This window comes from Gekko japonicus, unplaced genomic scaffold, assembly GCF_001447785.1.
Source record: "Gekko japonicus isolate JY-2015 unplaced genomic scaffold, Gekko_japonicus_V1.1 scaffold337, whole genome shotgun sequence".
Taxonomy (NCBI): Eukaryota; Metazoa; Chordata; class Lepidosauria; order Squamata; family Gekkonidae; genus Gekko; species Gekko japonicus.
Window position 1 is genome coordinate 561,513 of NW_015175365.1, and position 27,731 is coordinate 589,243.

Sequence of the window (27,731 nt, forward strand, 5' to 3'; positions counted from 1 at the left end):
ATCACAATATTTTTGACCCTGATTTAATGTAAAACAAGAGAAAATTAGGATTTTAACGTAATATTTTGACAAAGGGGCTTGGATTTAGTGTTCTGTAAGTAACTTTCCACATTTGCACCCACAGTTCATTTTTACACTAGGTTGTTTTTAAAGGACATTTAACATAATTGAAACACTTAAAAAATCTTTCCCCAAAATTGCTTCTTATCCTCTAAAGAATTCTTTGTCGTTAGTAAAATGATATTTTGAAATCTTCTGCTTAATAGAAATCACATTTTTATAACATACATGTAACATAGTGGGATTTAATATTTTATAATTATGCTCTTGCAAAAATGAAAAGTACAGTCTATTTTTCAAAAATTAGTAATCTCTTTTCTTCTCCAAAAGTCATTTTTTTCCAGAAAAGCTGAATCACAAACTTTTTAAAGCACTGACCTAGCTGCATTGTTCTGGCAGCAGTTCTACCAGCTTCCCAAATTAGTTTATTATCTAGGGATATATGTCATAATTAATTCTGTATGCAGGTTTTAATAGGGTAGCTGGTCTTCACCTTGGATGGTTTACACCTTGACCAAAGTTGATAGACAAAGATGAACTTGTGCAGAGAGGGCTTGGAGTAGAGATTAGTCTGAGATGATGGAATATGGAGAAAGTGAGACACGGAAAGAGACATGGATTTCTGGATGCCTTCCAGAAGTGACCTTGTTCGCAAGGCTCTAGAGAACAAAAGAGTAGACAAGGTGGTGTATTTACAATGCAGTCCTAACCAGAGTTACACTCTTCTAAGTCCATTGAATTTAGTGGGTTTGCAAGGTGCAGCTCTATTTAGGATTGCATTGACAGTATCAAAAATTAGTATACCAGAATCATACATAAAATATGGCTTGACATATTTTAGTGTTCTCTCACTAAGTGGGCAGTTCTGTTACCTAGAATGAGATGAGATTCCCCCCCCCCTTTTTGCATCTCTTGTCTTCACAAGAAAATATAAATATTAATCTGTGAGACGTGGATTAGGGATGTAGAATATATAGGAAATCCTGCACTAGTGTTGAAGAGACAGCCTGCTTTGTCAGGACATCTCATTTAGGCTTTGGGTCCAGTTCGTAACAAAATATTAATACTTGCTGTTGCACTGATAACTGGAGAACGCCCATTGGCACTTACCATGAAGGGTCCTTCTCCTCTGAGGTCAGGAGGACATCTCCATGGGTTATTCCCACCATTCCTTTAGGGAGGCAGGAAACACTCCCCCCCCCCTCCTCTTGGTGCCTTGGGAATAGCCCCGCTTTCAGTTCTGGGACTCCGCAAGCAGTAAACGCTAACCAAACTAACTCTCCTGTATAGGAACAGAAAACTCTGAAAACATTATTAACTTGAACTATATTACAGTCACCGTGCCCATCCCCTTCAGGACAGACGGTCTGACAGAAGAAAAGAGAAGAATTTAGCAGAAAAGAGAAGAACTTAGCAGAAAAGAGAAGAACCACAGATATAGAAGACGACAAATATAGGAGGGCCAAGATGTCCTCCTGACCTCAGAGGAGAAGGACCCTTCACGGTAAGTGCCAATGGCCGTTCTCCCTCTGAGGTGGAGGACATCTCCATGGGACCACCCAGAGCAGTGTCCCTCAATTGGGTGGGTCATCTTCATCAGTAGCAGTCAAGATGTGTTGAAGAACTCTTCTTCCGAAGGCTGCATCCACAGAGGCAAAGATGTTCAGTTTATAGCGTAGTTTATAACGTAGAGATGGAAGTCCATGTTGCTGCTCTACACACTTCATCTACCGTCACCCGGTTTGAGAAGCTGCGTTGGTGGATGCACTCCTCAGGGAATGCGCCGTGATTCCTTTAGGAACCTCCAGGCCAGCTGCCTTGTACGCCTCTGATATTCAGGATCTAAGAGCCGTGCTGATAGACGTCTTGGACATTCTGTCACCTACTCTGGATGAAGATATATTGATGAACATGAAGTCCGTCTTCCTGATTGGTTCCATCCTGAGAATGTAAATCTTCAGCGCACGCCTAACGTCTAGCTTATGCCACAGGACCTCCTTAGGGTGTTTAGGCTTAGGACAAAAAGAAGGTGGATATACCTCCTGCAAACGGTGGAAAACAGATGACACCTTCGGCTGGAAGGTAGGGTCAGTCCTGAGGACAACCTTATCCTTGTGAAGGATGCACAGCTATCATACACTTGCTCCTATCTTTTGAGCTTATGTAGGTCCTCTGACTCAGGACCTCAGTGTATGCCAGGGACTCAAGGTTAATTTGGTAGCATGCTCAGATATTTTGAGCCCCTGCGTTTCCCAAGGCTATCTGGTTTAGCTTTAGAGAGGCAAGGAGGGTACATAAACAGTCTCTACTGCCCAGAGATCCTTCAGACTCCCAGTTATAAAACATATAAGGTTTATTTATAGGGATTAAAACAAACAGGGGGAGTGTGCACATAAAATAGACAATTCCTATCCTAACTATGCTAGCTTATCCTAAACAAACGGTTTGCTATTCCTTTCTTCCCTGGAACTTCCACCTCGTTAGGCTTGGCTACTTGCATCAAAGTTCTCTTTACCAAAGCTTGCTTGCTTGTAGACACTCTCGGTCTTCCTAGCAGCCTGCCCCCGGACAATACCTCACGGTGAACAGTTCACAAAGATCCTGGCTGCGGCTCTTAGGTTCTTCAAGGCCTCCTGCAGCACTCCTGTCGTTCGTCAAGCTGTCGCCCCACTCTCCTTGCTTGCTTCGAACGCAAAGATGTGTGTACTCCGGCAGTTCATCAGCATTCCTCCTCATGGATCTTGATGAATTCGTCTTACTCTGCCTCTAGGACTGAATCTTATTGCTGGATTCTCCAATCCCCGTCCCAGACCAATTTGAGATTGCTGCCTAAACCAGCTGTTCCCATTTACCTAGGTCTTAGACGTACTGACACTGACTAGACTTACAGTTACTCATGGGAGATGGTCCTGCAAGTAAGTACCTCTGGCATGACAACAGCGTAGGCTTGACGGAGAAGGCGCCAATCTCTGATGCCAATGTAATGGCCACCAGGAAGAGCATCTTCATTCTTAGCCACCTCAAGGGAACCTCCCTAAGAGGCTCGAAGAGAGACTTGTTCAGAGCCATCAGGACTGTATTTAGTTTCAACATAGGGAACCGATCGGCCTGTGGTCGAGACTTTGCCGACGCTCCCTGCAGAAATAACTGGAGATGCGAATGTTTGGTTAACTTATATCCCCCCAATAATGGAAGGATGGTAGATAATGCCACCGACTGTCTGCGAAGGGTAGCAACCTTCAACCCAGAATCCAGACCATCTTGTAGAAAGGCCAACACCAAGGCCACTGTGGGGGACAGAGCATTGACCTTCTTCCTTCTGCACCATCTGACGAAGGCCTTCCAGGTCGTATTATATATACGGATGGTGGATTGTCGTCTTGACGCTAGCATCGTATCCATCACCTGTGTTGAGTAACCCAGCTGGGAGAATTGTTGCCGCTCAATCTCCAGGCGGTTAGACAGAGCCACTCCGGATGGGGGTGCCAGATTGGTTCCTGCAGCAGCATGTCCTCAGTCTTCGGCCGAGGTTGAGGCGGCAGAATGGCCAGCTCCAACAGCGCTGAATACCAGGGCCGTCTTGCCCACAGGGGGGCCACCAGGATGATCTGTGCCCTCTCCTCCCAGATCCGACGGATGGTTCTGGGAATCAGCGGAAGTGGAGGGAACGCATAAAGGAGCCACTGGGGCCAGGCAGCAGTGAGGGCATCCATTGCTTCCACTTCTGGATGATGATATCTCACAACAAACAAACAACAAACAAATACCTTTATTGGCATAAAATATTAAACAGTTGCCATAGGGTAAAACAATCCTATAAAATTTGGACTGGAGCCATGAACAGACAGGACAGATCTTTCTACAAACCAGAGGAAAAAACAGGTTTGGAGAAATATCAGAAAGCTTTTTTTTAAAAAATGCATTGGGGCTTTAATCCTCCCCCCCCCCCATTATAGAAGCAGTACTTGTAACTTTAAGGAACTCAGTGGCCATTGTGGGGACTACTAGATGGCCACAACAGTATGGTCAGCTTTCAGCCCTTGGTTTCTGTCAGTTAAAGGTGGGGAGTGGGAACAGGGCTTTTTCTAGGGCTGTTTTGGCCTTTGAGGCCAGGCCTGGCAGCAAGCACCAGGTGACTTGATATCATACTACTTGCATTACTCACCCAGAACTGGCTGTTTGCTACTGTTCAACAACAGCCATCCCATGAAATTCAATGTGATGTTAGAGTTTCTGACTAGGATCAGGGAGACCCAGGAGTGGATCACTACTCTGTCGTGGAAGCTCACTGGGTAACTTGGGGCCAGTTATACGCACCCAGCCTAACCTACTTCACATGGTTGTTGTAAGAATAAAATGGAGGAGAGGAGAATGATGTAAGCTGCCTTGGGTCTTCCATTGTGGAGAAAGATGCAATATAAATGAAGTAAATAAAATAATAAATATAGATGAAGATGGTGGCAGGTAATAGGTTGGTTAGGAAAGGGGAGCATATAGAGTATGCCCGGATAAAGAAAAAGGAAATAGTGTGGGGAATGAGAAACAGGAAAGTGAGGTCCCTCTGGCAAGTCCTTGCTGGTCTGTCACCATGCAACTGGGCCTAGTGGCCACCACTGTGCAACTGAGCCCAGATCCATTGTCAGCCCATCACAACTGGCTCATAGCTTTCCTGGGTAGAGGTTGCCAGAGGGAGGGAAGGAGGGAACGCTAATGACAGGATGGCAGAAAAGGTAGGCTGGCTGGTGGATGGGAAGGAGAGAAGGAAGCTGGAAAAGGGGAGAGGCTGTGGGGCAGAAATAATAGGGAGGGGAAAATCAGATGTCCCCACAGCTACTTACAGGTCACCTGCTTGTTTTCTCCTAAGGGTAAAATAACTCCACTATTTAATCTCTTTTGTTTTAATGCGAAACTACTCCCAACAGATGGAATTGCTGGAGTGATACTCAGTATGGCTTTAAACATTTTTAATTGTATTTTTATGCTACTTAGTATCCTAAGTACTCAAGGTTTACATCACACAATAGGTTTTCCCAAGATTTCTTGGAATGCCACCATTGTTGGCTAGATCTAATGTTTGAAGTTTTTCCAGTTCATATTTTCCTTTGGATTCTTCTGAAGTTTTGTTACTGTTTCTCTACTACTTTGTGGTTATTCTCTGAATCATCACAGGCTATTTATTTTATATGTTTAGACACTGGTTAACCAATGAACTACATTTTAGTTTTATTAGCAGATCTGTGATTCATGTTGAAGGTACTTGTTCCCAGATTAAGGAAAAAACATAACACAAAGACTGAATGCTTATGTTATACAAGGCTCAGCATTTTGAGCTTTTTTTTTTTAAGGCATGAGAACATTCTGAATAGATGAAAATGTAATGTGTTTACTAGCCAGCAGGCATTATCAGTATCCAAATATGAAGCAACTGAACACCATTAGAAATCTCTGGGTAAAATGAACATTAATGAGATCCAGCCAGAACTGGAAGTAATCTTAGAGTCATAGTGACCCTATGAAAGCCATGGTACACAATAGTGCAGCAGCAGTGAAAAAGACAAAATAGGGATTATTGGAGAGGGACTTAAGATGGAATGGCCAGTCTTGCAATGTTCTTATATAGATCTATGATGTGGCTACTGTGTACTACTCTGGCCATGCCATCTCAAAAAATGATATCATCATGTTGGAAAAGGTGCATAAAAGGGCCATGAAAATGATCAAGGTGTTGGGGCACTTTCCCTATAAGGAAGGGCTAAGAAGTTGGAGGCTTCAAAGGAGTTTCAAAGGCTAATGTTTGAAGTTTAGAAGAGATGCAGCTAAAGTGGGGAGATGAGATGGCATTGAAAAAAGTGAACCTTTTCTTCTATATTGTACAAGAGAACTCAAGGTCCTTAAAGTAGATTCAGGACAGATGTAAGAAAGTACTTCTTCCCATAATACACAATAGACTTCTGGAACTCACTGCCACAAAGATGTAGTGTTAGGTCTAATTAGATGGCTTTAAAGAGGAACTAGACAAATTAATGGAGGATAGAGAGAGAGAGAGAGAGAGAGACTCTCTAATATCGATGCAGATGGGTGGTAAGAACTGATATATTGATCCTTTTGGAATTCTTTTGCAAGGTGTTCTTCAGCAGCTAAATCTGTTTGTATAAATTTCACTGTTCTGCTTTTAAACTGGTATCTATTTCTAGCTATGTAATAGGTTGTAATAAAAACTTGTTTCTTATGTAAGAGGGTAATTAATTTGAACTGGAAGAAAGTATCAGTTATTCACTTGCTACCTTTAGGAAGGCATGTAAGACAGTCTTGTTTCACAAATTGTTTGATGGGGGGGTGAATTGTTTGAGCAGATCCAGCAATGTGTGTATCCTGTGTGTTAAATCTTGAGTGCTGTTATATTTGTAATTTTGTATTTTAATCTGTTTTAATGTAGCTAGTATTGTTGATTGGGCTATTATAATTTATGTCCTTGCAACTTGCACCATTTGCCACCTTAAATCTAAGGAGATAAGGTGGAATAGACATGTTTTAAATAAATATAATTGTCACCTCTTAAAAATTATAACATGAAAACCATCAATAGGTAAATTATCTCAGACCAATCTGGCAACTCTTCTAGAATGTGTGAATAAATAGCATGTAAATGATCTTTCTGTGCAAACACTGAGCAACTATTTTTGGCAAACTGTGCTACTTTATTGAGATGCAGTTCTTTTCCATGGCTGCATCCGCATATTGTTGGATATTGCATTGTCATTCTACTTCAGCAGTCTTTTTCAAACTGGATTGTCTTGTCCACACAGGAAAATCCTGTTGTAAACACTTGCTATAAAGTAATGATAGTGATGGGCGATGTAGCCCACAAATGATAACTTCATAAAGGTCAGGTGGAATTGCAACTGCTGCCTGAGAAGGAGGGTGGAGAAGATGCATAATAACTATATGGCGTTCTATAACTGTAAGAATAAACACATGCTTGTGAGTACCATCTCATATGAAGTGCAACATTATTATGAAATTGAGCTTCTCTGTTTCACACTAATCATTCTTGTTCAAAAAGTAGAAAACCAGGAATAGGTGAATCTTCTTGTAGCTAGGATGCAGGATCAAAATGGATCGCTTTTCCCTGAGAGGAGCATGCCTCTCTGTTTCAAGCACTCTGTCTCCTAGACAGGGCTCTAGTCGGGGGGGAGCTCTCAGGTACGGAGCTCCGGAAGAGAACCTCTAGGGGGCGGGGCGGTCACGTGGTGAAGCCCCGCCCCCTTCTTTACCCCGCCCTCTGCTTTGATCCTCATTCCGTTTGGGAATGAGGATGAAGCAGGAGGGTAAGTAGCCGGGCCTTCTGACACACTTCCGGTGATGTCAGGGGGTGTGGCCTTCTGTCACTTCCGGTGATGTCAGGGGGCGTGGCATATGCAAATAAGTTATGCTAATGAGTTATGCTAATGAGCTCCGGCAGCTCTTTTTCTACAACAAGACCCCTGCTCCTAGATAAATTTTCCTGAGCAGAAGCTTGCAAACATGAGAAGAACAGAAAAACTGCAGTGATTTTCTCCAGTGACTTCCAGTTTCTTGCTGGCACTAGTGGCATCTGTACAGGCCACATCATTAGAAAGTCGGGTGATTTCTGGGAGAATATGTTGCATAGTTCAGGGGTTTTCTCCCTTTTGGCCATCTAGTCTGTTGTCATGCTCCATTGTTACTAGACAGCATCCTACCACTACCTCCTAGTACGCAGCACTGCTTTCTAAAGTTAAAAAAACCCCAATTTATTATCTAACTGCAAAGATACTTTCAGTGGGCTTTTTCTGCACTTCATTTGTGAACTGAGAGTGGCTTCTCATGTACATTGGCCCTGACCCTTTGATAGCAATGGAAAAAGTCCAATTGTGTCATTCATAAAAAAGAATCCTACAGCCACAGTAGTTCAACCATGAAAGTGCAGAGCAAATGATAAATACAACTATGGTTGTAGAATTCTTCCCAAGAATGTTTACTAGAGTCCAATCCTGTTATCCTTACCAGGTAAAAGTCCATTTGTTTTGGGATGTGTATATAGGCATGCACATTGCTATTACTTTTTTATGATATACATTTTATTCTGATTATATTTTCAAGTACAGTTTACTGACATTCTAAGATGTTCTTGGGAGTTCTGTGTAGTTGTTGCTGTAGTAGTGTGTCCTTGGTTTTGGAAGGAAAGGACCCCCACAAAAACAAATTCTGGGAAGATTCTTCTGTCAAATTTGTCTATGTGTTCAGCTTTTGGGAAGTACAAGCTGCCCCGATGTAGACTTCTGGTACAAGGGCTGAGGCTTATTTGCAATTTATATATTTCTTCTAGCATTAGCAAAACTGTTTAGGCTGAGACAGTGAATGAGAGCACTTTATCGAAGACAGTGAACATTTTTAACATTTTATTTTAAACCTTGAATCTCCTATGTTAGAATGTGGACCCCTATACCACACCACAGTAGTTTTGCTAAGAAACTGGAAAGAGATGAAATGGGGCACCAAGGATAGATTTATAGAATTGAACTATGGCCATTACTTTAAGATCTGCAGTCTAGCTATAACTTAGATAGACAGGCTCTGTGTGGAGGAAATACAGCCCAGCACAGTCACCCAGTTACGGCTGCCCGAAGTTCACCCAGAGAACCATAACAGCCTTACATCTTGTTTTCTTGGCTGATTCCCTAATGTGATGAGGAAGTCAAAGGAGAACAGTCTCCAATCCCAAGTTGCTTTGACATGGAATGGCTCCAGAAACCCAGATGGTAGTTAGTTAAATCTGTATAGCTGTTCTATGGGATCCCCCAGATCTGCCCCCCCCCAAATCTTATCAGTACAATTTGGAGGTACTTTGTCTTATTTTCTGCCAAATCTTGGGCCCTGCACTGGACCACATAGATTGTGATAAACTAATTACTGAAAGCAACTGAAGACCCATGCTGTCACAACGCCCCCCAAAATTTGTCATAAATCTCTAAGAAGAGAATGGGGGTATGAACAGTATTTCATTAATGTTGGAGTTTAGGTGCCACTGGGCCCTTGGAATAGGAGTTCTTTTAAATAAATAAATAAATAAATAAATACTGAGATTTCTACCTAGCACTTTCCAGAGGCTGCCTGAGGCAAATAATGACATAAAATTAAACTATACAGTTTAAAATGAGATAAATTTGTATATTTTTCTGTAGCCCTAAATGGTAAACTCCCCAAATAATTAAGTTGTTGTTGTTCAGTCGTACAGTCGAGTCCGACTCTTTGCAACTCCATGGACCAGATCACGCCAGGCCTTCCTGTCTTCCGCCGTCCTCTGAAGTTTGCTCAATTTCATGTTCCTTGCATCTATGACACTGTCTAACCATCTCATCCTTTGCTGTCCCCGTCTTCTTTGACCTTCAATCTTTCCCAGCATCAGGGTCTTCTCCAGTGAGTGCTCCCTTCTCATTTGGTGGCCAAAGTATTTGCGCTTCAGTTTCATTATCTGGCCTTCCAGGGAACAGTCAGGGTTGATTTCTTTTAGGATTGACTGATTGGATCTTCTTGCAGTCCAAAGGACTCTCAAGAGTCTTCTCCAGCACCATAGTTCAAAAGAATCTATTCTTCGGCGCTCGGCCTTCCTTATAGTCCAACTCTCGCAGCCACACATGACTACTGGGAATACCATTGCTTTGACCATGCGGACTTTTGTTGGCAGGGTGATGTCTCTACTTTTTATCATGCTGTTTAGGTTCGCCATCACTTTCCTCCCAAGGAGCAGGCGTCTTTTAATTTCATGGCTGCCATCACAGTCTGCGGTGATCTGGGATCCCAGGAACGTGAAGTCTGTCACTACTTCCACGACTTCCCGTTCTATTTGCTAAGGAGTGATGGGGCCGGATGCCATGATCTTAGTTTTTTTGATGTTGAGCTTCAAGTCCACTTTTGCGCTCTCCTCTTTTACCCTGAGCAAGAGGCTCTTTAGGTCCTCTTCACTTTCTGCCATTAGAGTGGTATCGTCTGCATAGCGGAGGTTGTTGATCTTTTCCCCAGCAATCTTAATTCCCGCTTGTGATTCATCCAGGCCAGCATTTCGCATGATGTACTCTGCATATATATTAAATAAGCAAGGCGACAATATACATCCTTGTCGTACTCCTTTTCCTATGCTAAACCAATCAGTTGTTCCATATCCGGTTCTAACTGTCGCTTCTTGGCCCTTATACAGGTTTCTCAAGAGACATGTGAGGTGGTCTGGTACTCCCATCTCTTTAAGGACCTGCCATAGTTTGTTGTGATCCACACAGTCAAAAGCTTTAGCATAGTCAATGAAGCAGAAGTAGATATTTTTCTGGTACTCTCTTGCTTTCTCCATAATCCAGCGAATGTTGGCAATTTGATCTCTAGTTCCTCTACCTCTTCGAAACCCAGCTTGTACTTCTGGTAGTTCTCTATCCACGTACTGTTGAAGCCTAGCTTGTAGGATCTTGAGCATGACCTTGCTAGCGTGTGATATGAGTGCAATTGTGCGATAGTTTGAACATTCCTTGGCATTGCCCTTCTTTGGGATTGGAATGTATACTGACCTTTTCCAATCCTGTGGCCACTGTTGCGTTATCCAAATTTGCTGGCAAATGGAGTGCAGAACTTTAACAGCATCATCTTCTAAGACTTTGAATAGCTCAACTGGAATACCATCACCTCCACTAGCTTTGTTGTTAGCAATGCTTTCTAAGGCCCATTTAACTTCACATTCCAGGATGTCTGGCTCGAGGTCAGTGATTATACCGTCGTGGTTGTCAAGGACATCGAGGTCTTTCTTGTATAGTTCTTCTGTGTATTCTTGCCATCTTTTCCTAATCTCTTCTGCTTCTGTTAGGTCCCTACCGTTTTTGTCCTTTATCATGGCCAGCTTTGCATGGAACGCTCCCTTGATTTCTCCAGGGTGTTCACTATGACCAGTGTGTTCTTTTGACAATGTTAACCTTTGCCCTGCTTCATTTTGCTTTCCAAGGCCAAACTTGTCTGTTATTCCGGTTACCTTTTGACTTCCTACTTTAGCATTCCAGTCCCCTATGATGAGGAGTTGTAGGTCTTCATAGAACCGGTCCACTTCAGCCTCTTCTGCAACAGTGGTTGGGGCATAGACTTGGATTATTGTGATGTTGAATGGTTTGCCTTGGAATTGGACCGAAATCATTCTGTCATTTTTGAGATTGTATCCCAGTACTGACCCCTGCACTCTCTTGTTGACTATAAAGGCCACACCATTTTTTCTACGAGATTCCTGGCCACAGTAGTAGATAAAATGGTGTTCTGAGTTAAATTCGCCCATTCCTGTCCACTTTAGTTCACTGATTCCTAAGCTATCGATGTTCAGTCTTGCCATCTCATTTTGACCACTTCAAGCTTACTTTGATTCATAGATCTTACATTCCAGGTTCCTATGCAGTATTGTTCTTTGCAGCATTGGACTTTCCTTTCACCATCAGACACATCCACAGCTGAGCGTCCTTTCGGCTTTGGCCCAGCCGCTTCACTCTTTCTGGGGTTACTTGTACTTGCCCTCTGCTCTTCCTCAGTAGCATAATAAAATAATTAAGTACATCCTAACAAATCTACATGGTCTAGTTCTCAAGTAAAATAGGTAATATTACATCAAACCAACCAATGTATGTGTCAGGTAGGTTCCAGATATAAATATGGCACGCATGAGCAAGCCACATACGTAATATAAAATGGATGCTGTGTTTAAATATTTACGAAAGTATGAAATTGTAGATGTACATTGGGGAATGCCTCATACCTATAAGCCACAAAATGTGACGTCACTGAAGTGCTATTGAAGACTGATGCTAGTGGGTTATGGCATCTTGTACCTTCTAGTTGATGCATCTGCTTCTTATGAAAGTATTTGTGGTGTTATGGCCTAAACGTATTGGCAAAGTAAAAACAAATAACGCTCTAAAATGCTGAGTAGCCACATCTACCAGGAATGAGCTGAACTGTCCTACAGTGAAGAATGTAGTTAATTGTACATAATTATTTAGACCTATTTAAGCTTATTGGAGCTGCCTGCGGGCATTAACAAACATATCCCAAAATCCTGGTTAACAGTGGAGAATAAGTGTATGTTTAAAACACATTTCTCAGTATTCTTGAGGAATGTGAGTTCTTATGTACACAAAAATAAGTGTGAGAAAGAGATTCTGTGGACTTGTAGCAGACCTCTTAATTTGCATTGTTTTATGCTTACTGTTGTATGTGCTGTCCATCCCAGACTGTTTCAGGATGTAATTGGAAAACTGTCTCTGGTCAGACGCTGGTGGCCAGAGACAAAAAAAAAATTCATTTGCTTTTCTCAAGGAAAAATGGGAGGGGGGGTATTGTTGACACACTGTTTTTGCCTCCTCACCTGAAAAGAGGAGGTGATTCACTTATTGATCAGATGACTCTTCCTAAAACGTTTACCAAACAAGGCAAATCTTGGAAGCTATGCATGGAAACTAATGTCCTGCAAATATTTGGTTTAGGGTATTTGTCAACCGCCTTTCTACCCAGAGGTGCTCAAGGCAGTGTACATAATTAAAACCAAACCAATCCATATTAAATGCATACAATCCTCACAGATTGATTAAAATCACCAAACAATACAACACAGGGAGGAACTCACAAGGTAACCAAAAAGTGGCAGGTACTGTCCTAATTAATCCAATTCAGAGGTCTTAAGTTTCTAACTCATCAAAAAAGCTTGAAGAAATGGGGAAGGAGTTCTATAACATTGGGGTGCAGCTGAAAAATCCCTCCTGTGGGTCTTAGGCAACCTGACCTCAGCGAAAAGCTGGTTCCTGCTGAAAAGCACATTTTTAGTGTGTTTCAGCATTTTTTCTAAGTGAGAGCCCTTTGAAAGACCTCATTATGATAGTAATATTGAAGGAAGAGCTAAAATGAACTTGGAGAACCTCAAGTATGGTTTAATCATATCAGCGTAGATCACAGCTAGACTGTCTGTTTTAAAACACAATTATTTTCAGTATACATCTTACCTACCTGTTTTATCTTACAGTTGGGGAATGGCGGTCAACGTGTATTCTACCTCTATAACCCAAGAAACTATGAGCAGACATGACATCATTGCATGGGTGAATGATATAGTAGCTTTAAATTACACAAAAGTCGAACAACTGTGTTCAGGTAAGCCACAACTTTGAAAGATGTTGTGTATAGATTATGTATCTATATTTACCTGAATGTTTGTTCTACGATATTATTTTATGCTGTTTTTACTACATGCTATTTGTTGTAAAGCATCTTTAAATGTCTTAGCATCTCTGTGGGCTTCTTTTTACTGCAGATTCTGTTGGAGGGCTGATGCACAAATTCAGAGTATCCCTATTATATTTCAGATTTTGATATTTAGTTTGGATCTACACTTCACTCAGGTTTAGCCCAAAACATCTTTACCTGTGGAGCAGAAGTGTGAGTGAACCAGACATATGGATCCAAGGTTTTGGGGTAATGTTTCTGGTCCTCAGGTGGCTGAGTTAATAGTGGCCTGGATAGACCATTGGCATTGACATAAGGCAGCTCTTTATTTCTAGGCTTCTTCTAGAAGTTCTTGTGTACGAGACCACTTCATTTTCTTCCTTGTGTGGTGCAGGTAGCTCCTGTTGTGACTTTCTCTGATTTGGTTTGTTGTGACAGCACAGTTAAGGCCATTGGTGCTGTGCCCAGCACCTTGGGAAATGCACTGTTTGTGTGCTTTGCCCCAGTAACTCAAGTGGACCGAAGTCCTTAGATGTTCTGTGACAAATGAGGGAGTTGCTGCATCTGCACTGGTAAAGGAATGTTTGAAAGAGATTGAAGTTTCAGAAGGACGATGTGGTTTGTGAGCAAAATACATGAAAATCAGGAACAATCTTCATGCAGGAGGTTGCAAAAGTTTAAAAAAAAATTGTGTGGAGGAAATAATAAAATACTGAGTGGGAGTTCAAGTAGCTGAATATTGTAACAGAAAGTCTCCAGTGTAAGCCTAGATAAATAAAAATCTACTGCGGTATTCAAGTCGCCTGGCAGCCATTTTATGGGTTATAAAAAGCTCACAAGAATAATGATGTGAAATGAGAAGGGACATAATGGATTTTCAGCAATCATTATTAAATTGCTTCAAGGTCTTTCTAATAGATACTAGATGTATTTTCTTATTTTTTCCTTCTGCACATTTGACATTTGCTGTGAGTGGTTCCCATATGATGTGAACATAAAGAAGGTCTTCTAAACTGGGCTGATGGAGACGAGAAATCTATTCAGAAGTAATATGTGCTTCGGCAGGTTATGATTTACTAGGGTGTGGCTTACTGGAAAAAGAAAGCATAGTCTTGTGATTTGAATTATTACATTATTTTACGTTTTTAAAAAGTATATATTATTTTACATTATTTTAACATCCTCTAGAAATATTTCATTGTGGCTTCAGGTCATTAAAATAAAATGGTATTCACAGTGTGTGATCACAGCCCCTAATATCTATGCTTAAGGTTGCTTGTGTGCTTCTTTCAAATAAAATGTAATCTGAGCAGCTCTTTCCCATTCTCCTCTTCTTGTTCCTCCCTCTGCCTCCTGTTTGTGTCCATCAGCACCACTTCTGGCTTGCCTCCCTCTGCCCAGAACCATGCTAGCTTAACACAGTGAGAGGAGGAAGCAGGAGGGTGGGGAAGGCAAGCCAAAGTAATTAGGGAAGAGAGAAGCAGGCAGGGGAGGTGAGATGGAGCTAGCTTCTCCTCATCACCTGCCTCAGGTGGCTGTCACTGCTCCTTCACACATCCCCCAGCAGTTTCCATTGCTAGTAACAGTCTTGTATTTATTTAGACATTTTTACCCCACCCTCCCAGCAAGCGGGCTCAGGGCGGCTTACAAGGGGCATACGCTCATACATAAACCAGATAAAACAATATAATCATGGATAATAACAACAGTAACAATAATAAAGTGCTTTTTTGTAAACAAGATGGTCTTGAGTGGTTTTGATGGCATCTTCAAATCCTCCCCATTGGGATGACACTGTCCAGCAGATAGTTCAAGCCAATCCCACATTGTCAGCAGGCTTTTTTGGTGACATCTGGACAAGTGCAGAATTATTAATTCCAGGAGAGTATACTCCCAGATTATTTTTTAAAACACTTGGATTGTTCTGAAGACCTGGAGATTCCCCTGAGTTTGCAGAAACTATGTCTTAGTCATGGTGTAACTATTCACTGGCTCAGTTCTAAAAGCTGGCTGAACCATGGTCTGTGAAGTTTAATTGTGGTTTGTAGCAATGTCTGAATTGACAAACATTCTCTGTGCTCCACCTCTGGAAGCTGCTGCATCTAGATTTGGGATTGAACAACAGATAGAAAATGAAAGCAGACAAGCAGAACTAGACCGTTGTCTGCTTTATGGACTGAGCTTTCAGACAATTATTTGGGTTTTCAGATATGATTAGACCAAGCTGAGTTTTTCCATAATATTTGAACTGAGCCATTGTTGAGGCTCTTATAGGTTTTACTTACCAAGACACTAGTAGGCTTTAGAAATGTTTTCAGCTGAGTTGTGAATATTGTGGATCAGTGACTTCATTTTGAGTATTAAGGTCATCACAACCACAGATATCATGTAAAATACCACAAACAGTGTCATTATCTCTATGTGAGTGCTGTTCTTCTTAACTTGGTTGGAACCTGAAGATTCTGGGGAAAGAAAATGACTCTTGGGTCCTGGGAGTTGGGAATCAACTAGAGTTGGGAATCAACATATTGGGACAAGTTTGTCTGTAGCTCTGTTTTGCAGCTTGGGACTTTCCTCTATTGCTGGATACAAAACTAGCTGGTATGAATGTATGGTTGAGTAGGATTTACTTGGGCCATTCATTCATTCATTCCAACCTTCAGCCCATCCTAAGACATGCTGGTGGTGGGGATAAGAAGGTAAACCTTTCTCCAACACTGTTGTTGTTCAATGCCAAGTCCATTAATAACAAGACTGTAATGCTTAAGAATTATTTTTCAGCATAAAAAGTGGGCCTGGCATGCGTGACCAAGACCTGGGTAAGGAAGGGCGAGATGGTCCCAGGGAGATTAAAGGAGGCAGTGGAGAGGCCACTCTTAAAGAAACCATCTTTGAATCCTACTGATCTGTCCAGTTACTGTCCAGTATTGAATTTATTGTTCTTGGGCAAGGTAGTTGAGAGAGCAGCAGCAGAACAGCTCCAGGTTTCCCTGGAAGACTCTTCAACTCTGGACCCATTCCCATTCAGCTTCTGCCCCAGCCATGGAATGGAGACGGCATCGGTTGCCCTCACAGACAATTTCTGTAGACAGCTGGATCAAGGCATGTTAGTGCTGCTGTTATTACTTGATCTGACAGCAGCATTTGACATGGTCAGTTATGATGTGCTGATCCACCACCTTGCCGATGTGGGGATCTGTGGGACGGCCTTTAAGTGGTTTTTCTCATTACTCCAAGGTCGGGAACAGAGGGTGGTGCTAGGGGAGAGGGTCTCACCACAATGCCCTTTGTTGTGTGGTGTTCACCAAGGGGCAGTCCTCTCCCCAGTATTATTTAACATCTGTATGCATCCCCTCATCCAGCTGGTATGGCGTTTCGGGCTGGGTTGTCACCAGTATGTATCTGTTGATGGACGGCTGGCCGAATACCACTCTAGATATCTTGGCCAAGGGTTTGGAGGCTGTGGCTGGTCAGTTGAAACAGAGCTGGCTGAAACTAAATCCATCTAAGATGGAGGTTCTGTGGCTGGGTTGGGGAAATTCAGGGTTAGGGTGCCGACTCCCAGCTCTTTATGATGTGCCCTTAACACCAATGCCAGCTGTCAGAAGTCTGGGTGTGATTCTGGATGCACCAGGTTAGGCAATTGGTTCGCTGCCTGTGTTGCCCTGACTTAGCCACAGTGATCCATGCAACGGATCAGACTACTGTAACTCACTCTATAAAGGGCTACCCTTGAGACTGACCCAGAAATTGCAACTGGCCCAGAATGCAGAAGTACGTGTTCTCACAGGGACCTTGTTCAGAGCCCACATTCAGCTGGTGCTCCACCAGCTGTACTGGCTTCAGGTTGAATACCAGATCAGGTTCAAGGTTCTGGTATTAACCTTTAAAGCCCTAAACACTCTGGGACCACATAGCTTCAGGACTGCCTCTCCTGGTACATCCCCCAAAGAGCTTTACACTCAGTGGATAACAACCTACTGGTGATCCCTGGCCCAAAAAGCATCTGGCTGTCCTCGAGTAGAACCAGGGCTTTTTCAGCCCTGGCACCGACCTGGTGGAATGCTCTGACGCGTGAGATCCGGGCTCTGTGGGATTTGATGCAGTTCCGCAGGGCCTGTAACAAAGATGTTCTGCCAGGCTTACGGCTGAGGGCAGCAACGGTTTCCATCCTAGACTGGCCTCTCCCTTTTCCCTTTCCTCCCTCCTGTTGCTGTGTCTGTTATTTCTTATTTGATGACCTGTAGGGTATTTACTCCCCCCCCCCCTAGTTAAGAGGCAGTAGGGCTGTGCTCTCTTTTCTTATGCCATCTTTCAGCTGGCAGTATTATTCCTCGGTGGTCTCCCATCCAAATACTGGGCCATACCAACCCTGCTTAGCTTCTGAGATCAGCTTAGCCTGGGCCATCCAGATCAGTGCTTTTAAATTCTAGTAAACAAAAATAAAATGAGACTGGGACAAACAAGAGCCCCCTTTTCGTAAACAGGAAGAGCAGTCAGATACCTTTGGAATGGCTCAGGTGGTTGTTTTCAAGTTAGTTGTCAACTCAGTCCTTGAAAGTCCAATTGCAAATGTTCCCAAAGTGAGGCATTGTATGCAGCCTAGTTGCTCCTAAATATTTCAACCCTTCCCACATACTCGTGCTCTCCGAAATCTTTTGTAAATGCAGATTTTTATGGGGGCTGATGTTATGGTGTATGCAGACTGGAAATGCTTCACGGAACACTGATTTTTGAAACAAAAGATAAAAGAGTAAATAAGATCATCATAGCAAATCTAAAATGTTCAAAGAATTATTGAATGACCTGCATGTAACTGATCTGTGACCTGACACTACTTCTTTGACTTCTTTCTCTTTCAGGTTTAGACAGTGTGAGGCCCATCCTGCAGCTGAGCTGTTTGGGGGCTGCAGAATCTTTGCTCAGAATATTGTGAAATCCAACTTTTATTTAGAGAGGGTTTTAATTGGCAGAGGTAATAGTATGAAACTAAGGGCTGGTTGGTATAGATATGGGTACAGTCATTTTTGTGTGTGTCCGAAAGAGAAACTGTAATTGCTGGACTTCATGGAAGTGCTCTTCAGTTACTTTTTTCACTTGATGATGACCATAGAGGATCAGTCCCTTGCAGAAATAAGTCTTAACATAAAAAAATCAACTGCCTTTTAGACAGAGGGGAGAGTGAATTGTTGTGAGGTTCTGCAAATATGAGGGTTTTTTAAAAGGTTGTTAAGACATATTGTGTTGCCCTGACCTGGATAGCCCAGGCAAGCCCAATCTTGTCAGATCTTGGAAGCTAAGCCTTGCCCACCCTGGCAAGTATTTGGATGGGAGACCTCCAAAGAATACCAGGGCCAGGAGGCAGAGGCAGGCTGTCAAGCCACTTCTCTGAACGTCCTCCATGCCCCAGTAGGACTTGCCAGAGGTTGCCATGACTTCCAGCCATTGGCACACGTGCACACACACACAAAATGCAAAAAACCAAAAAAGGGCATTGTGCTATTTCTATGCGATAACCCATGATCCTTAAATAAAAATAAAATAAAATAAAATAAAACAGGGTGGGCAGAGAATCGTGTGATCATGTGAGAACACAGCTCCGTTGTTGATTTTTGATCACCTATAATAAACTCATGTTGCAGTAAAACTTTTTTTAAAAAGTGGATGTAACTTGTGATTTTACTTTTCTTTCCCCTTCCTCACTATACTGCTCCATCTGTGATTGTTCACTTATGTAGAATATGCTCAGCCTTCAGGTTCCAGAAAGATGGAGAGGTTTGCCTCCCGCATTGGGAGCACATCCAGCCTGTGCTTAGGTCACTGCACTGGCTGCCAATAGCATACCGAATTCGCTTCAAGGTGCTGGTACTTACCTTTAAAGCCCTATATGGCCAGGGTCCAGCATACTTGAGGGACCGCCTTTCCCCATGCATACCCCAGAGAGCACTACAGTGGGGGTCACAACATTGGCTAACTATTCCAGGCCCTAAAGATGCCAGGCTCACTGTCACTAGGGCCAGGGCCTTTTCGGTGGCGGCTCCTTACTGGTGGAATGTGGTCACGGAAGAGATCAGGGCCCTGCAGGACCTTTTGAAGGTCCACAAGGCCTGCAACACGGAGCTCTTTCACCAGGCTTTCAATTAGGAGCCGCCCACCATTACCACTAACAATACTGTAGTATAAGGCTGGCCCTAATGCAGAGTTAGAGCTATACTTACATAGGAGACTAGAAGATCGGGAAGATTGGGAACCAGGACAGTAGATTTAGAGCGCGCCATCTAATTTAATGAATTATCAATACTGCGAGCACTTTAAATGTTATGAATGTTTTAATTGTTCTCCCTCTGAGGTGGAGGACATCTCTATGGGTTATTCCCACCGTGCCTTTAGGGAGGCAGGAAATAGTTTTTTCCCCTTCCTGTTGGTGCCTCCAGAATAGCCCATCCCCAGTTCTGTTCCTGCCTCATTAGGGAGCAGCAGCAATCCTTGCTAGGCTTCAGCTGTGGTCTCTTTTGTTTTCCCTTTCCTTCCATTTCTTGCTAGTCTACCTTGCTATTTTTCCTCCTTTTTTCATTCCTCTCTGCTCCTTTCTTTATTTCTGCTCTGTTTGGAGCGAAGTTACAAGGGGTCCACTGACCTGAAGAGACGAATCGCGGCTGCCACGATGGCAGCAAAGGAGGTTCCCGAGGAGTTCTCCTCAGGCGAAGAGGGACATGTGCTCGACGCAGCGGTGACAGCGCACGACGTTCCCGGGGCCGATTTGCCTTCGCGGTTTGATTGCGTTCCCCTGATGACAGTGGCTGGTCTGGCGGTGGCGCAGCACACCCAGAAGCGCCGCCAACAGCCTGAAGATGAAGAGCCCACCATTTCTGTGGCACGCTTGCGGGCTGGCAGCGGCCATTTTGAGGACACAGCTTCGAGCCTGTGTGAACTCCAAGGAGCTTCTAAAGCAGCCACGGGGGCTGAAGGTGGGCGGCTATGCCTCTCCCTGACTGCCTTACAACAGTAGGAAGCTTCTGCATCTGGCGCACAGTGGGGTAAGTCCCCTGATCAAGGGAATTTTCTCCAGCCTGTTGACCTTATGGGCATCATCCGGCAAACTGTTCAACAGGAAATTGCCCAGCTCCGGCCCACTGCTCCTGCTCATCCTGAGATTCCCTCTCCAGGTATTTCACCCTCTGGCTGGCCAACTAAGGCAGCTAAAAAGGCTCTTCCCCCCCTCTATCCCTAGAAGCCCAGTTGAGGAACTTTGGAGGGAGGAAGTTGAATTCACTGCATCATCCCTTGGGGACAGGGAGGAGGGTGAATTTTTATCAGATGAGGAGGAAGAAGAGTTGAAACTTTCAGAGCAGTCCAGTCGTTTCTTTAAGGCTGAGGACTATCAGTACTTTCTGAATAAGGCCATTAAAGCCCTTGAGGTGCGTGATGTACCACCTTCAGAGTACCAGAAGGCGGCTAGAGCAAAATTTAAGTCCAGATCTGGAGGCAATTCTGAATTCTTTCCTCCAGAGGAGTATACGGAGAAGGTTTTCCCGTTCCCTGAGTATTTAGAACGTCAGCTTAGATCAGGGTGGGACAAGCCTGTAGTCAATAGGCAATTCCCTGCATTTGCCAAGAAATTGTATGCACTGCCTAATTATGCTAACGAGTTATTACAAGTGTCACCCATGGATGGTCCCGTAGCAGCGATACAATCATCTGGTCTCGTGTCTGAAGACGGTTCAGGCAACATCAGGGAGTCTACTGATAGGAAGGTGGAGGCAGCACTCCGAAGGATCCATGAGGCGCTGGCCATGATGGTGAGAGCTGCATCCCCAGCATCCATTGCTTCTAGGGCTGCTATCGTCTGGTTGAGGAAGCTGATCCAACTCATTCCAGAGGACAATCACAGTTTATTAGAGGGAGCTTCTCGCATCCTCAAGGCCAATTCCTTCACGGCGGATGCCACGTTAGACATTATTTCCTTTGTATCCAAAGCCATGGCTTCCACAACGGTTGCAAGGAGACTTCTTTGGCTTAGGGCGTGGCAGGCCGATGCCTTATCCAAGTCCATTGTGACTGCTTATCCATTTCAAGGAGATAGGCTGTTTGGTGAGGCTCTAGACGAGATCCTGGTGGAGACCAGGGACAAGAAAAAGGCCATACCCAGATCTCTCAGGTGACCTGACAAACGAAATTTTCAGTCCTTTTGCTCCCACCACTCCTTGCCAAGGTTTCACCATGACACCAAGAGAACGTCTTGGGAACCATCCAAGCAATCCAGCAAGCGTGGTTCCTTCTTGTCCAGGTTCCACAGATTTCCGTTCAACAAAAACGACAGGGGAGACAGGGACAACAAGCCTAAACAGGCATGACTATCCTCCTATTCCGGTGGGGGCACGTCTTCTCCATTTTGCAGAGACTTGGTCAGAGGATCAGGTGGATGCTTGGGCAGTGGAGGTCGTGTCCCACAGATATTCCATAGAATTTCTGCGTCAGCCACCAGAGAGGTTCCTGAGGTCTCCCGCAAGCAAGCCCGAGGTCCATCATCACCAAGGCTGTACAACATCCGCTAGACATCAAGGCAATCGAACCAGTTCCCCCGGGCGAGCGGGGACAGGGTGTCTACTCCATATTATTCATGGTCCCCAAAAAGATCGGAGACTGGAGAGTGATCTTGGATATCAAGTTCTTGAACAAATTCATCCGACTGCGGCATTTTTGTATGGAGACTCTGAAGGTGGTTGCAGACTCTCTATCTCCGAATGAATATCTAACCTCCATTGACCTCTTGGAGGCATACCTGCATGTACCCATTCATCAGGCCCACAAACGATTCCTTCGTTTTTGTATCTACAATTTCCATTTTGAATACAGGGCACTTCCATTTGGGCTCTCCACGCACCCAGACTGTTCTCCAAGTTAATCATCAATCCTGTGGTACACCTCAGAAATCAAGGGATACATGTTCATCCTTTTTTGGACGACCTGCTGATCCGGGCCTGCAGTCAGACCGAATCCGTCAGGAACACCGAGAGGACACTGCAGTGTCTGCAGAGACACGGATTTATGATCAACCTCGAGAAGAGTTCTCTGGAACTGACTCAACATGTCGAACATCTTGGCGCTGTGATAGATATGGCTCGCAAGTCTCTCTTCCTTCCACGGTCCAAAGCCAAGAAGATCAAGGACTTTGCTTCGAGAGTTTACCGCAGCAGGGTGTCGCCTCTCGTGGAATTGGCCAGACATCTGGGTCTGAGGATTTCCAGCATCAAGATGCTGCAATGGGCACGTATGCATGCCAGACCACTGCAAGTATTCCACCGTCCTTACCAACTTTCCATCATGGAAAAGAAGTCCATCAATCTTCAGGTGACCTTCATGGTCAAGAAGAGCCTCCGTTGGTGGGCAAACATGGACAACCTACTGACCAGCAAGATTTTCTACATCTGTCATACCAGGGAGATATTTACAGACACCAGTCTCCAGGGATGGGGGGTGATCTTAGACGGCTCCCCAGTCCAGGGATCATGGCTTCTGGCCGAGAAGATGCTTCCCATCAATCTCCTGGAGCTCAGGGTGATCCATCTTGCCCTGATTCACTTCTCCTCTCGTCTTCGCAATCAACACGTCCTGGTGAGAACGGACAACATGTCTGCCAAGGCTCACATCAACAAACAAGGCGGATCCTGATCCTTGCAGCTGCACAAGGAGGCGATGAAGATTCTGTCCTGGGCAGAGAGGAACGTTGCTTCCCTGAGGGCTGAACACATAAGAGGGATCAAGAATGTGCAAGCAGATTGGGTCAGCAGAGGGAGGGAGAGTGGTCGCTTCACCCACGACTCTTCAACACGCTGATCCACCACTTCGGATGTCCGCTAGTGGACCTGTTTGCGTCTCCAAAGAATCAAAAGGTTCCAAGATTCTTCTGCAGGTACTTCCACCAGGAGGTGGAGGCGATGGATGTGCTCATGGCAACATGGCCTCAGGGCTTGCTGTACGCATTCCCGCCATTTGTTCTGATCTCCAGAACCATTCGCAGGGTCAGGGAACTGAAGGCAGACGTCATCCTGGTGGCTCTGGGATGGGGGCGTTGGCCATGGTTCTTGGCTCTGCGAGAGATGTCGACACTTCCACCAATGGTCCTGCCAGTGTCCCCGGATATGCTGTCTCAGGGCCCTGTGTGGCACCCAGATCCAGCATGGTTATGATTGACCGCGTAGAGATTGAGTGGCACAATCTAGCAAGACAGGGATATTCTCCTCAGGTCTTGGACACCTTACTGGCATCCAGACATCGTTCCACCACACGTATATATAATATCACATGGAAGGCGTTCGTGAGATGGTGTAGACGTAAGAGTGTGGATCCATTGTCACCTTCGGTAGTTTCTCTTCTCTCGTTCCTACAGGAGGGATTGGACACAAGTCTGAAATCTTCTACTTTTCGCAGACAGCTAGCAGCGTTACCCTCAGTCTTACCTTCCTTGGAGGGCTTCAAGCTTAGTAGACATCCGCACATCCAGCTCTTTCTGCAGGGCGCAACCATCAAGTCTCCATCACAGTTACATCATTTCCCGATGTGGAGATTGAATACAGTGTTGAATGCACTTACCAAGGCCCTGTTCGAACCTCTTAGGGAGGTAGGACTGCGATGGTTGAGGATGAAGACATTGTTCCTAGTGGCTATCACATCAGCCAGGAGAGTTTCGGACCTCGGAGCCTTGTGAACTAGAGCGTCACTCTGCGTTTTTCACAAAGACAAGGTAGTGCTTTGGACCGATCCGACCTTCCAGCCAAAGGTGGCCTTGACCTTTCACCGTTCACAGGAACTTTGCCTACCTTCTGTCCTCATCCCAAACATCCTAAGGAACAACTCTGGCATACCTTGGATGTCAAAAGGGCACTCAAAATCTTTATTGCTAGAACGGAGTCTTGGAGGAAGACGGGGTCTCTATTCATCAACATTTCTCTGCCACGCAAGGGAGAGAAGATGTCCAAGTCTGCGATCAGTTCGACACTGAAGGCCTGTATCATAGAGGCATATTAGGCATCGGGACTGGAGGTTCCTAGTGGCATTACGGCTCATTCCTTGAGGAGCGTGGCAGCATTTTCCAACAGAGCATCTGTAGAGAAGGTGTGTAGAGCAGCCACCTGGTCTTCCATTTCCACTTTCGTACGTCACTACAAGATCACTGTTGCTTCTGCGGATGCGGCCTTTGGGAGAAGAATTCTTCAGCACGTCGTTTCAGTGGAAGAAGATGACGACCCACCAGAATGAAGGACACTGCCCTGGGAGGTCCCATAGAGATGTCCACCTCAGAGGGAGAACGACCATTTGTACTCACCGTGAGGGGTCCTTCTCCTCTGAGGTCAGGTGGACATCTCGGCCCTCCCGCTGTCATCTTCTCTGATATCATTTTCTGTGCTGAAGTCTTCTCCCTTCCTTTCTTCTCTTTCTACGGACCTGCGTGATTGCAGAGTCTTTCCTTTTGAAATTGCCAAGTTTGAGCAAAGTTAAAGTTACTGTTTGAAGTTATGTTTTTCTAGGGCAAGGTTTTTCAGGTTAGATGACTAGCACTGCTTTCGGAGTCCCAGAACTGAGGATGGGCTATTCCGGAGGCACCAACAGGAAGGGGGGGAAACTATTTCCTGCCTCCCTAAAGGTACGGTGGGAATAACCCATAGAGATGTCCTCCTGACTTCAGAGGAGAAGGATCCCTCACGGTGAGTACCAATGGTCGTTTTAAACTGTTTTAAAAGTTGTATGTATACCAGGTACATTGTACCGACCACTGTAAGCCACCCTGAGCCTGTCTGCAAATACAAATAATAAATAAATAAATAAATAAAAACTTACGTTGCTCCTTGGTTTCTCTTGCCAAAGCAGGGCTAATGTCATGTTTTGCACTGACATGTCCATCACCGTAATCTCTTTCAGAGATGTCAGAGATTTCAACCACCAAACCCAACCACATATATTTGCCTCTACTACACTTTTTGGCAACCTTCATGGAGAAGTTCCTCTGCAGGGCATGTTGCATGGGAGGAGTGATGCGTGGTAGAAGCAATGCTTAACCCACCCACCAACCCCCTCGCATAACTGGTATTCTTGCTGAGCCTACATTATTGTGGATTCAAATAATTTCCAAGCATCCTGAAGGGGTCTGATCTCCCTTTCAGCTTTCTTTTGAATAATCCCCTGATTTCTAAGAAGCTTCCTGTTTTGAAATCAAATGTGGTTGTGTTGATCTTATTGGACACCCTCTCACGTAAATGCTATACATATTAGTACTGTGATCAGTGTTCCTAGCTGATGCAGCAGCACTGGCATCTCACACTAGGACGTGAGTATCACTCAGAATGGAGCCCAGTTTGGCTCTTTGACCAACTGCTCCATTTATGGAATCTAGAAATGTTATCTTTCTCATGACCTGAACGCACATTAGGACTCAACTGTCTCGTAGCCAATTGTGATAACTACGACCAAGCTAACAAAATGGTGTCTTAATCAGATGCTGTGGTGATTGAGTGATTGGGCAGTGATTAAAGGAAGAGATCTACATGCGCCCCCTTACCCAGTTGGTCTGAGGGGTTGGGCTGTGTAGTCATCAATATGCGGATGACATGCAGCTCTATCTGTTGATGCACAGCCAGCCGGACACCACCCCAGACATTTTGGACAATGCATTAGAGGCCATGGCTGGATGGTTGCAGCAGAGCTGGCTGAAGTTGAATCCAACGAAGATGGAGGTCCTGTCCTTGAGTTGTGGGGGACTGGGGTTGGGAATCAGGCTCCCAGTCTTCGGTGGGGCACCATAGGTGCCAGCACCTCAGGTAAGGAGTCTTGGGGTGATGCTGTATTCCTTGCTTACTATGGAGGCCCAGGTCACTTCGGCTGCCCAATCGGCCTTTTATCGTCTACAGCTGGGTCAGGCAGCTGGTTCCCCATCTTACCCTGAGGACTTAGCTACAGTGATCCATGCAATGGTCACTTGCAGGCTGGACTACTGTAATTTGCTTTACGCGGGGCTACCCTTGGGCCTGATCTGGAAATTGTAGCTAGTGCAGAATGCCGTGGCACACTTACTGACAGGAGCGCCTTCGTGGGCATGCATTCAGCTGGTTTTGCACCAACTGTACTGGCTGCAGATTGAATACTGGATCCTGTTCAAGGTTATGGTTTTGACCTTTAAAGCCCCATGCGGCCTGAAACCATCATACCTGTGAGATCACCTCTCCCCATATCAGCCCCGGGGGGGGGGTAACACTCTTCCAGTCAGCACCTCCTGGTGATCCCTGGCCTGAGGGACATCTGCTTAGCCTCACCTGGGGCAAGGGCTTTTTCGGCCCTTGCCCCAACTCGGTGGAATTGCTCCCACCTGAGATCAGGGTCCAGTGGGACCTATTATAGTTCTGCAGGGCCTATAAAATGGAGCTGTTCTGCCAGGCTTTTGGTTGAGGTGGTGGATGTTCAACCATTCTGGCCTCCCCTGTTCAAGGCCCCTTCCCAGTGCCCTGCTTCTTAGTTAACATTACTTGACACTGAGAGTTTTTATTCACCTGACATGAGGCAAGGATCCTTTCTGTTATTGTTTGTTGTGCTGTCTGTTGTTTTATTGGTTTTATCACTTTTATTGTTTTATGATTCTTGTGTTGTAAGCTGCCCTGAGCCCCCTCATGGGATAGGGCACGGTATAATTTAAATAAATAAATAATAATTATTAATAATAATAATAATAGTAGTAGTAGTAGTAGTAGTAGTAATAGACGTAGGAGTCTTTCAAGGAGCAGTTATCTTCTCTGCCTTGAAATGTAAAATGCACTCTGAAAAATGTAATGCCCCAGGGGGTCTGAAATCTTAATGATCAAGCACCATGGGATACTGCAGAAGTTGTGTCCTAATGTGCAAGGGAAGGCAGAGGCAGCCACTACTTTTGTTTGTGTTCCCATTAATTGGGCAGACAGCAGCAACAGCAATCACAACCCCAGTAGAGTACAGAAGCTGCAAGAGTGTAGAGAGAGAAAGAAGATCCAGGTAGTCAGCTGTGTTGGTCTGAAGCAGTAGAACAAATTTAGAGTCCAGTGGCACTTTTAAGACCAATAAAGGTTTATTCAAAGTATGAACTTGTATGCACACGAAAGCTCATACCTTGAATAAACCATTGTTGGTCTTAGAGAGAGAAGGAAGTTATTCCCTGGTTCAGATATGACCGGTTCCTGCTTGATTATGCAGGAGCCAGCATTTGCCTACCCCCCACAGTTTGAATGGAAACACATGGGGGGAAAGCTGTCCAATGGGGAAAGGCCCTGTTGGAGCCAGCTGTTAGGGCAAGCCTGGGAAGCACCAGTCTTCCTTTGCCCTGCAGTGTGACCAAAGCTCCCCCACCCTTCCTCCCTTTTCGGAAACCCTGCGGGACTAGCTTTTTGCCTATCGGG

At 44.6% G+C, this 27,731-nt stretch overlaps 1 protein-coding gene across 2 annotated transcripts in view; it reads left to right on the forward strand.

Moving 5' to 3' along the window:
- The window catches only part of MAPRE2 (microtubule associated protein RP/EB family member 2), a 128,955-nt gene that overhangs the window by 44,640 nt on the left and 56,584 nt on the right, over positions 1-27,731 (forward strand). For both annotated transcript variants that reach the window (XM_015425461.1, XM_015425459.1), the window contains exon 2: positions 13,115-13,242. In XM_015425461.1, the coding sequence (XP_015280947.1) occupies positions 13,122-13,242 (121 nt within the window). In that variant the 5' untranslated portion in view covers positions 13,115-13,121. The remainder of the gene's footprint in view (positions 1-13,114; positions 13,243-27,731) is intronic.